The 12,452-nt window shown below is 41.9% G+C and overlaps 1 protein-coding gene across 1 annotated transcript in view; it reads left to right on the top strand.

The window, feature by feature from the left end:
* Aoah (acyloxyacyl hydrolase) overlaps positions 1-12,452 on the top strand; it is a 182,822-nt gene that overhangs the window by 100,641 nt on the left and 69,729 nt on the right. Inside the window, exon 12 of the mRNA XM_050142759.1 lies at positions 6,897-6,988. Within this exon, the coding sequence (XP_049998716.1) occupies positions 6,897-6,988 (92 nt within the window). The remainder of the gene's footprint in view (positions 1-6,896; positions 6,989-12,452) is intronic.

Genomic DNA, 12,452 nt, shown 5'->3' with positions numbered 1-12,452 from the left:
TGAAGCTTTAATGATCGATGAGCCACAGTTGAAGTTTCTGTAGGCACTGTGATAGATAACCCACAGTTGAAGTTTTCATGGGCACCATGATAGATGACCCACAGTTGAAGTTTTAGTGGACACTGTGATAGATGACCCACAGTTGAAGTTTTAGTGAGCACTGTGGTAGATGACCCACAGTTGAAATTTTCGTGGGCACTGTGGTAGATGACCCACAGTTGAAGTTTCCGTGGGCACTGTGATAGATGGTCTACAGTTGAAGTTTTAGTGGGCACTGTGATAAATGGCCTACAGTTGAAGTTTCCGTGGGCACCGTGATAGATGATGACCCAGCTGAAATTTTCGTGGGCACCGCATGAGAGATGACCCACAGTTCAAGTTTTAATGAACATCGTGATGAATGCAGAGCTGCTGCTGCTATCGGTCTGCTTACCTATAGCATGTCTTAAGCTAATAAATGTGAGGACAGTTTGTTGCACTAGGTTTGTTGGTTTTCTTTGCACATAGTACCATGAGTTTAATCTTGTGGTTTGCATCTGGCATTACCAGTGCTTGAACTTCTTTGTCCCTTCCCTCTTTGCACTCTCTTTCTAGCCGTATAGGACTCCCTGTTTTCATCTGTTTCTTCTAGCCATTGTAACAAACTGTCTTACACTGGATAATTTGTGCATAATAGCAGCTTATTATCTACAATTATGGACACTGAGAAGTCCCAGATGTTTAGCGTCTGCTGAGAATTTGCTGTCTATTTCATAGATAGAGCTTTTAGCTGCTTCTCAGTTGGTGAAAGAGGACAAAGTAGAATTTGGCAGCTTTTCTTCTAAGGCACTAGTTCCGTTCACAATGGTGGAGATCCAGTGACTTGCTCACTTTCCAAAGGCTCCACTTCTTAACACTCTTAGCATCAGGTGTGCATTTAACATGTGAATCTTGAGATCACTTAGACCTTAGCATTCACACTAGACACGCATCCACGATTCATTCTTCACAAGTCACATGTAACAGAAGCCTACTTTGTATGGACTGCCACACTGTCCTGGATTCCCCTTTTTGTCAGTGAACATTTGCAAAGCAAACTTCATGCACATTTATCTTTTCTCAATGTTTCAATTAACCAGTAGGCACCATTATTAAATATAGTTTTATATAAAGGTGTGGTACAGAGAGGTGAAGGAACGCCTTCAAAGATGGAATCACTCATTGGCATCCCTTAAACAATGAATTCCTTAAAGTAGCAACTCTGGTGTGATACTTGAGGTGTCTCTCCCCATCTCCTCCCCCTGCCATGTGTGTGTGTGTGTGCGTGTGTAGTGAATCCTAACTCTACAGGGATCTTCCTTTAATCTTATTCATCTTGGAGTATAAAGCTTACAAAACTAAATTTTATGACAACTGTGATGCAGAATCTAGCCTGAGAACACAGGGAAAAGAATCTGGTGATCTGCTTACTCACTTTCTATTCTCCCAGAACTATAGACCTCCACGATTACATGTTCATTGTCCACAGGACTTCCTGTCCCCATCAGAAGCCAGAGCAGATCCTGAGCAGAAAGGGGGTCTGTCTGTATCTGTTTGGAGCCACATAATGTTTTGGTACTTACCCTCCCAAAATACTCATTCTGTACTCTTTTAGACGTAGCCTCCATACAAAGAAATAGAGATGAAAGAGGTAAGCTGAAAATTTGTGAACTTTAGTCCTGTTCAGAGACTGACAGGCCAACTAAGGCAACTAAGACTATTTTCAACAATTAGCACTCCAATTCAGCCAATTTTGATTTCATAGGATTTTTAAAGCTTGTGAGGAAATCAAGGACTATACATAGACACGTAAGTGCTAAGACTGGACATACACACAGAAAAAAAGGCTGTACTCCAAGCCTTTCTCTTCCTAGTTCCATCAAGCTAGGTTCAAATCCAGCCCTGTTACTTATCAGCTGTGTTGCCTGGGTATAGCATCCAAACTTCCTCTGAGTCATGTTTAGCTGAGCCCTTTCAGGACCTAGACCACATGGTATAAAGGATTTTCCATATATATATATAATATATATATGTATATATATGTATATATATACATATATATGTGTGTGTGTGTGTGTGTGTGTGTGCCCTCCAAGAAGCACATTAGCAGCCTTAGGATCTGGGCTTCCCACACATCCCTGGTTAGTGGTAGGACATCAATTTACTGCTGTTTGGTTGAAGGTGATTGCTCAGCTCCTTTTCAGAAGGGAGTATTGAGCACCAGGCACATGGTGGTGTAGCCCAGGCTGGCCTCAGACTCGCAGTCCTCAAGCCTGAGTCACAACTATGCACCAACAGATCCTGCTGAGTTCTCGGAGATGGCAGAAACAGAAGAAGGGAAATTCTTGTTCCACAATGCTCTGTTATTAAGTCCTTTTATTCTATCTCCGTGCCCGGCATGGAAGAGGAATTCAATGTTAGTTACTTACTTTGTCTGAAAATGCAAACATCACCCAAAAGCCAGCACATTTTAGCACCATCACCGATGAGAACCATTTGGTTACAGAATGCATTGATGTAGCAAAGCCCAGAGGAATGGGGCCAGGGCAGGGAAGTGTGCAAGAAATTCAAGGGAGCTCTTTAAGTTGAATAATTTGATGTTTGTGTAAGAAAAGACATTTGGGTAGTGACGTGGATGGAGGACTTGAACTGAGCTGGCAATGTGGTAATACTCAGGACCTGAAAAGCCTTTGACAAGAGAAGCAGCTCACATGCACCACCTGCAGCCTGATGAAGGAACTGCAGGCCAGTGGAGCTGGGAAATCATGATTCCAACCATGTTTTTGTTTCTGATTCTTCAGCCTTGAGGAACCAATTCAACAGCTTCTTCTTTATTTCTAAACCAACAATTCCAGCTCTATATTCTTCAGCAGTTCTATCCCTGGATTAAATATAATTGGTCCATTTAACTGATATTTTTCATATCCCTTTTTTTTTCTGATAATGGTTACCCATATACCTTCAAAGGATATGGTACTGTTTGAAAACAGTTCAGTTCTTAGCCAGTTATGCATGTTAGGGAAGAGAATACTTTGTGAGAATTGCCTACAGTCTTTCGGGATGGGAGGACAAACCAAACGCCATCAAAGAGCTTCCTTTGTAGTCGGAGGACTATGGAGTCATGGCTGATGTCATTGTTCTTTCTCTCACTTAACAAAACTTCCAGGACCTTAATAGCTGCTTGTTGGCATGCATATATACACTTATGAAACTGTCAAAGGACAAGTAAAAATTACTCTTTAAAAAATAGTCCTGAATCCAAATTATTGTATTTTCTTAGTGGTTATCAGAAATTAAAAACCTGATTTTTCTCAATATATGAAATCACACAAAACAATGTTAAATTCAACTACTGCATAAAGTAGTGTAAGCATGTCAGTTACATCATAGAAATTTACCCAAGTCGTTAGAAAACCCAGAGGGAAACTCCAAACGATGTGCTAGTTGGTGGAGCCTCGCTGAGCAGCATGTGTTCTTTTGACTGGACATTTTCTTGGTAAATATGGTCTTTCCACGTATGTGCATTTAAGATGCATTTAGGACACTTTTGAGATCATGGGTGAATGCTCAAGAGGAATACGCAGTAGTTGATGAAGGAAATCTTCATGCGTGTTTCTCCTGCTGGAAATGCCTTTGGTATAATGTGCATGAGTGTGGCTTTTAGTACTTAATATGCTTTAAATGATCTCCTTTTGTCAAGGATTTTTACACATTTGTTATTAATGGCTGTAGCTTTTTATTTACAAAGTTTACTAAGGAAGGTGAGGCAGGGGATCTGTGCATGCTGCTGTGGGACTACTTAAGCCATTTCTGCTATCTGACAGTAAACTATAGCCCTGGAAGCCTGGGACGATCCTCTTAGAGAGGTGCGGTCCATCCTAAGCACAAGCTTTGAACCACATTGGTCTTTCAACCAGCTACCCTATTCCTCACTATGTCTTCAGATCTTTCCCAAAGCCCTGCTGTGTCCGACAATACTGAAACCAAGGAACCGCTAGAACTGTGTCTTCCCTGACGAGCTTCTCCCAGAAACAGTCAGGCTTTGCCAAAATACAAGTGAAATCTAAAACACTGAATGAGGGAAACACGGCTCTGCATTATTTTGAAATTATTCAAATCACCTGGGTTAACTGTATGCATCTGGTTGCCCAAGGCTTCCAGGGCTACAGCCTTGGAATGTGAACTCACTGGGGTACTACTTGCAATTCAGCACCAGCTGCTGTTCACCACAGCTTAAATCCTAGTTAGTAGAGACGGCGCCAGAGCAGCTTGGGCTTCTAAGATATTAGTAAGGATTTCAGAAACTACCCAAGGAAATGGGAACCAATTAGTCCTCCAGAGAAATGAGCTAAAGGAATGAGCATTGAAGATCACAACTCCAAAGACACTATTACCTGCCATTTCCCCACCTGTCCTATACTTCCCCTCAACATGTCCTCTTCCTCAGTCACTTGACATATTGGGGAAAACAGTGAACACTGGCTGCATAGAGTGTGGAACCATTCAAATCACAGAGTGTGTGTTTCCCTTGTAGAGCTGGATACAGATCTGATTTTTAGAGGGAAGCTCTTCCCTTGCTGATATTTTTCAGAATGCTCCTCTCCTCTCCTCCACTATTATTTTAAGACAGGTCTCCCCATGCTAACAGAGTTCTTGTCTCATTCTTCCTGTAGAAGAAAGCAGTACCACCGGACCCCAAAATCTAGTTCCATCTGGGTTTCCAAATTAGAGTCACCACTTTATGGACAGAGGAAAGAGGGAAGGGGGAGGGGGAGGGGGGGAGGAATGTATCCTTCTCTTCACTTTCAACACGTTTTACAGGGAACCAGCTCATAAATTCTGCCTACATCTCACAAGCCATCTGCTTACTCATAGATCTGCTTAATATGGCTTATACATTTTATCCATTCTATTTGCTTTCCCTGCCTTCGCTAGCATAGTTGAATATTCTCAGATCCTACAGCAAACATGCATTGGAAGCAAAAAGATACGGGGGGGGGGGAGGCGGGGAGAGCAGAACAGACAGAGGAAGACTTGACTCACAGTGGTAGAAGAAACAGAGGCCATAATGTAGAGTAGCTGAGCCCTTGTAGCAGAAGGGTTCAGAGCAGAACGTCTGAAGGGGAAGCACCGAGGATGACAAAGCTTCAGTCAGGGATTTCATGCTCTGTTAAGATATTCTAGGAGCCTCTTTTCAAAGTGTCCATTTCTGTTCCTCTGAAGGAAGTAATAGAGCAGGTTTACCTCAGGAAACTACCTTCCTGACCATGCCCCCCATCCCCATCTCCCAGTCCCCTGGGAAAGATACAAAACATGGAGGGAGGAATCATGGCCATACTTGAATACCTGTTAGTTAAGTGGCTAATTTTAACTAGATTAACACAGTAGAGGGCTTCCAAATACATCTGTTTAGGTATGCTCCTTCTAGAAATTAGGCCCCTAGAAGGATTTGTGCTAGGATCCATGTTTTAAAGGAATAGTAAGCAATCATAGATAGATACAGTTTTCTTCCACAACTTCATATCAGCCATAGAATGTGACTGAAATGATCATTCCTGGAACAACAGTCCAGGCCATAGGCTCTCGACATTCTGCCATAGCCATAAGGAGACATAAGTCTATTTTCTCTTGTTAGTGACAATATACTACAGGCTGGGTAAAGTATAAAGAAGTTCACTTTAGCTTCCAGCTCTGCAGGTTCAAGGTCTAGAGGTTGCATGTAGTAGCATCCCCTGTGAAACATCACATGGTGACTGTGACCATATGTGTCTGTGCCTTGACTTATAAAGACAAGAGCATTCAATCATGGATTTCCACCCTAGCGGCCCAATCTAGCCCTAATTACCTCCTCAAAACTCTACCTCTATACATAGTCTGGTCATGTTTGTTCTCTGAATGCCTCACACTAGGGATTAAATTCTAATAGGGGTTTCAGAGGTCACATTCCGTATTCACACCACAGCAGGTGTGCAAATCTTCTAGATGGTAGTAATAGAACAGCTCTTGGGTCCCTAGAAAAATGACTATAAAATCCAAAGTACTTTGGCAAGGGAAAAGTTTTATTTTTGCCTAAGGTATGTGGCTATGCCAAATCAACAAGGCAAGCACACCCAGCATTGGGCCCACTGGGCTTTTATGCCTCACTGTGGTGATCAGAACTTGGCCTCACACTCTTATGTGATTGGCCAACTCAAAGTAGTGGAGTTCACAAGCCAAGAACAGCTCTTGAGAATGGCTTGCAATCTTGAACACGTGTTTTGATTAAAAAATGTGCTAACTCTGGAGGAGTTTGCTGGGTGGCTGCTGTGTAATTTGTAAAGTGAAGTTTTGTCTTATTTAACCCTTTGATGGAAAAGGCAGAACATTCCCACAGTAGGCCATATTCAATATAGCTGCATATTTGTGTGTGTGTGTGTTGTGGGGAGTGCGGGGGAGCCATAGTTTGATTCTCAGAAGTGCTTCAGGCTCCCAAAGTCAAAGGCATCAACTTACTGACTAAGGGCATTCTTGCTTAACTTTCAACATTATTTTTTAGTACAATTACTTTTTTAAGTAGTCAACCTTCTGATGTTCTCAACTGAAAGATGTAGGAGATCTCAGAATATTTCAGGATTGGAGATTTCCTGTCCCAATGCATCCTTCTCAAATGTGTGAGACTCCATGCGTTCCTCTTGCTCCACAGGACTAAAGGAAGCCAGGGATTCTGACTACTGTGAATTCTCAAGTGATAGTCAAAGATGAGCCATCCTTTTTAGATACCAAAGGCTCAAGAAGACAGACAGATGGAAAACCTGACTTATGCACTGTGGGTATTCTCAGCACCAGCACAAAACAAGTGACCATTTGATAATTACTACTTTATCATTGCTTTCCTCTAGAAATCCTTCTTCAACTTGCCTGCAGCTCTGACTGACGAGCTCGACTGGCCCCAGCTCTCTGGTGTTACTGGATTTCTGGACTCCACTAGCAGGTATGTTTTCACACTTACACACTGTGTGCATACTCATATACTATACACTCAACACATGGCAGCTTACCTGCATAAGGAGAGAATAAGAGATGGAGTTTGCTCCCACAGTGTTGAAATGAGAATCATTTTGAGTTGCTTTTAGACCATGAATGACATACACAAAACATACCACTGACATGGTCCTGCCATTGCAACAGGGTATGGTCTACACTGAAGAGGGGATGTTCTTAGTGGTGGCTACAATTTGTATCTGATGGAAAATACTCAAACACATCAGTGAATTTTTCTGATTGCACATTTGATTCAAGAAACTAACAGTAACAAAAATAATAGATAAAATAAATTTGCAAGTTGTGGGATCTGTTGATTTTCCTGGCTTTAGTGCTCTGGATTTGGACACAGGTCATGACTCAATAAATCAGATTCCTGCGAGTAATGGATATTGAACAGGCCTGGTTTCCAAAGCTGCAAACAGCAAAACACCCAAGAGCTTACAATTTATAATTTTAATGGATACTTCTTTGTGCTTGACAAAGAACATCACATCCCATAAATAATGTGTTTATTGCCTATACTCATTCACTTTAAAAATACTCATTTAATACTTATCATAAATTAGACATGGACACCGTAGGAGATTTGTGATGAATAAGATGTGTCCTTTCCTGCAGTCACTTGCAACCAACAATATAGGTAAGACAAAGAAAATATAATGACAACACAAAGTAGATGTGCCAATGGTAGGTTTGGCACAGAGCCACCAGGCTCAGAGTGAAAATGCTCATGAAAGTTATCCATAGACTTTTGGGATGAAGGGCAAGGGGCCCAGACTCCAAAAGACACTAGGCTCACAAAATGGGTAGAAAAGAAGCCAGGAAATACAACCAACTTTTAAGAAAACAGACTGATAATTTTGTAGGACCTGTCTATCAATATAAAGAAAGCAGAGCTATGTTTTCAAATTATGTTTCAATGTCAAACTTAACTATTTTTTAAGTTAGTTATTGTGACCCATGTAAAATTTACTAACAATTAGCAAGTGGGGTTAGTAAGAAGTAACTGTTAGGATTAAGCTGTGGAAATACCTTGGTGGTTTTAGAGCCAAAGAGTGATGCAGAGATCACAACATGCAACAGATCTTACACAAGGGACTTATTGAGGAGGAAGGAATGAAAGGCCTTCTTGGAGCAGGGACAAGAGAGACAGACAGACAGGCAGGGAAACAGAACAAGAGAAAAAGAGCATGGTCTGTGACAGAGAGGACCTCTTAAAGGGCATTTGGTAAGTGATGATGATCAAGCTGCTAGCGCTTAGTCACTGAATATGGGCTAATGGAGTGTCTGATGTCTAAGAGAAAATATATGAGCAAAATAAAAAGATGATAAAATTTATAAAGGAAGAAAGAAAGAAAGAAAGAAAGAAAGAAAGAAAGAAAGAAAGAAAGAAAAGAAAGAGGCCATTGAGTCATTTCTGTTGGCCATCTACTTCTAGGAATACAGCCTCTCCATAAGAATGTAGTTAAGAACATAGTTTCCCTGGTGAGACTTCCTTGAAGAATAATACATTTCCATTTGCAAATGGTTATTAGTTGGAGATGGGTTTTAGGTTAGGGTTGGGTGTTTGTATCTACTTCCCCTTTCAGCTCTAGGACCCCATTTGGTTGTATCCATGCAGGCCCTGTGCATGCTTCTTTAGTTTCTGTGAGTTCATATGATCATGTTACTTTAGAAGTACATGTTTTCTTGCTGTCCTCCATCCCCTTTGGCTCTTACACTCTTTCTGTCTCTTCTTCTATAGGATTCCCTGAGTCCCAATGAGAGGGATTTGATGGAGACATTTTGTTTAGGGCTGAATGTTCCAAGGTTTCTCATTCTCTGTATAATGTCTGGATTTGGGTCTCTATATTTGTTCCCAACTGCTGCAGGAGGAAGCTTCTCTGATGATAGCTGAATTTAGTTAGGAGTCATTTTATTGCTACTTTTTTGTGGGGGGTGAATAAGTCAAATCAGACATTGGTTGGTTACTCATGCAAGTTTGTGCCATCATTGCACTAGTACACCTTACAGGCAGGACAACATTGTAGATTAAATGGTTTGTGGCTGGTTCGGTATTTATGTTTCCCCAATGGTAGTGAGCAAAGTATCTTTCTATACCAAAGATGCTAGAATATAGTAGTGGAAGCTCTATGTAGGCACTAGCTCTAATTCTCCATATTCAATGTAATCTTGCTGTCAGTTTCTGAATATCAACCTATGTCTTGGTAATGGCCTGTGTTGGTTGGGGATTCCCATAGGACTTCTTTGGCCAACAACCCAAATGAATATAACTCAATCCTGGTACTGAAAGCTTCATCTGAGGACAAGAGATGACCAGTTGGGGCTCTATCTCCTAGTTATTTGGCCATTTCAATTATGTACTTATTTTATGAAGGTTCTAGTGTATTAGGGTTCCATACTATCCCTTCAAATGGCCCTTAATTTTAGCTGCTTTTCTTTATACTCTTTCCCTCCTTCGTCTCGTTCTTCCTTCTCCCTCCTGACTTAGTCCTCTCATTCCAATTCCCCATTCGTCCATCCATTTGAAAATACACTTATTTCTCATCATTTAGGAGGCCAGTAAGTCCAAGGTGAAGGTGCCAGTTTTAGTGGTGGGCCTTCTTTACTGTGTCCTCATGTGACAAGGGCATCACACCACAAGTCCCAGGCAGCCTCTTAGCTCAAGTCTCTCTTCCTCTTATAAAACCATTGATATCACCACAGAGGCTCCATTCTCATGACCTTATCCCACCTTAGTTTTCTCCCTGAAGCCCCTCCTCCAAGTGCCATCAACAAATGAAGTTTCCAGTCCATGAACTTTCTGAGAACACATTTAAACCATAGCAACATTTCAAACCAGAAGTGGCCATCCAGCTGTGACTTATGTGGAAGTTACCTCTGTTCTGGGCTAGTCAGTTCTGTATCATTATCCGAAAAAACCTGTCTGTTTGTGCAGCTTGCTCGGTGTGGCTCTACAAGTTGTCTGTAAGATTTCTAAGGAGGTGGAAGGTGCACCACACAGCTGGCGATTCTCATGTTTAAACATGTGCCTATGGGCACTGTGGGACCTCTGGCTATCTTTTCACCAGCTGTTTCTTTTCACTACACCTGTGTTTCCTGCCTGCCACTCAGCTAGAATGATAAACAGGCAATCTTAACTCCTATTTACGGAAGAGAAAATCCTCTGGCATCTCAGTTGCAATGGATTCATCCATTAAGGGGAAGCACTGGGAGGTGACATTCTCTGTATCACTTCTCAATACACTCTGCATGAATGGTGCTACTATTAAATCATCTTATTATACTATCATGTAAATTGCACATGCAGATAATCTATGAGAGACTATTCTTTTCATTAAAAGAATAAAAGGTTTTAAAGGCATACAAAATAACCAAAAGAGATTAACAAATGGTTGAGGTTCTCTTCTGATAGAAAGAGGAAAATAAAAGAAATGTTGAGGTCACTCACTTAACTAGAAATGTGTGAGTTCCTGAGTGTCCTGGCTGGAATTTTTTCATCTTGATACAAGCTAGGAAGAGGGAATCTCAGTTGATAAAAATCTAATTGACAAAATGCCTCCATAAGATTGCCTATAAGCAAGCCTGTAGGACATTTTCTTGATTGATATGGAAAGACCTCAACCCACTGCGGGGGCACTGGGGTGTAGTGCCATTTCAGGGCAGATGCTTCTGAGTTGCTTAAGAAGGCTGAGCAAGTCATGGGGGGTGGGGGGGGGTCAGTAAATAGCATTCTTCCATAGCCTCTATTTCAGTTCCTGCATCCAGGTTCCTGCCTTGAGTTCCTACCCTGGCTTCTGTGGATGGACTGTGACTCTTTATTCCCCAAGCTTCATTAGGTCAGAGTTTAATCACAGCAATAGAAAGTAGACAGAGACACTGAGTCTGATACCTAACCACACAAAAAATTTCAAGAGCAAAAGTAGTATAGACCAGTGGGAGATATGTTTTGAGCACATAGGACTGACCCAATGGAGTTCTCCATTCGGCTAGACCTTGGGAATGTGCCCCCTGGTGTCTGTGACCAGCCTTGCAGCATGGGTATTAACAATAATTTTTAGATATATACCTCATACAAGTGCAAGCATGTAGTTCATAAGAGAAGCTGGCTCCTATCCTTCCCCTCTCTGTCAATTGCTTTACCCTCTCAGAATGCAGTCTCTCGGGCATAGCTGAAAACAAATGAAATCCCAGACATATCTCAAAATCCAAACATGACCGCTCACTTAAATGAATTTGTGTTTGTTTGTTTTCTTGTTTTGTTTTGGTTTGGTTTGGTTTGGTTTTTTGTTTTGTTTTGGGTTGGGTTGGGTTGGGTTGGGTTGGGTTGCGGGGGAGCGGTCAGGGTTTCTCTGTGAAACAGCTCTGGCTGTCCTGCAACCTCACAGTGATCCGCCTGCCTCTGCCTCCAAAGTGCTGAGATTAAAGGCGTGTACTACCACAACTGGCACTTATATAAATTTTGAGTTCCTTTAATTGTGTGGCTATTAACGATATCTTTTCCCTTGACCTTAGAATAATGTGATTTTCTTTTTTCTCCATTGTGAGTCAAGAATGAGTTAGGAGAATAAAGCAGCTGTGGGAGGGGGCAGCTTGACTGTGGAAAGGAGAATTAAAAGGGAAAATGAAAAGCGTCTTGACAAGGTAAAAGAGTACCTGTGTCCAGGTGACTTTCCAAAGCAGGTTTGTCTAATGAAAACCATCCTATCTTTAGGATGAGAAACAACACCAAAACATGTACTAGTAGGGTGTGGCTCTCATATAAAAGCAACATCTAAAATCCCACACTCCCCCACAGTACAATGCAAAACCTCCTTCCCTGCTATAGGATGCTCTGTCTGTCTCACACCCAGGATAGAATGCCAGCCTCTTGGCCTCTTTTACATGATAAAGCCGAGTTGGGCTGAAGGTGCCCCAGCATTCCAGTTTAGTGGTCCTAGGGAGATGGGATCCTGCTGTATGATGGGACTTTAACCACTTTTCTGATAATTCTGGAGGAGAGAGACTTCGCATTCTCCTCCACACACATCTTCACATCTTAAGCAGCCTGTTCTTTTTTTTTTTTTAATTTTTATTTATTTATTTATTAAAGATTTCTGTCTCTTCCCCACCGCCGCCTCCCCTTTCCCTCCCCCTCCCCCAATCAAGTCTCCCTCCCTCGTCAGCCCAAAGACCAGTCAGGGTTCCCTGCCCTGTGGGAAGTCCAAGGACCACCCACCTCCATCCAGGTCTAGTAAGGTGAGCATCCACGAAACTGCCTAGGCTCCTACGAAACCAATAGGTACAGTAGGATCAAAAACCCATTGCCATTGTTCTTGAGGTCTCAGTAATCCTCATTGTCCACTATGTTCAGCGAGACCGGTTTTAACCCGGGCTTTTTCAGACCCAGGCCAGTTGGCCTTGGTGAGTTC

The sequence above is a fragment of the Alexandromys fortis genome, unplaced genomic scaffold (genome assembly GCF_014885135.2).
Source record: "Alexandromys fortis isolate MF-2015 unplaced genomic scaffold, M_Fortis_MF-2015_v1.1 scaffold_5, whole genome shotgun sequence".
NCBI classification, from domain to species: domain Eukaryota; kingdom Metazoa; phylum Chordata; class Mammalia; order Rodentia; family Cricetidae; genus Alexandromys; species Alexandromys fortis.
The sequence above is the reverse complement of the archived record's forward strand: the minus strand, read 5'-3'. Positions and strand labels throughout refer to the sequence as shown.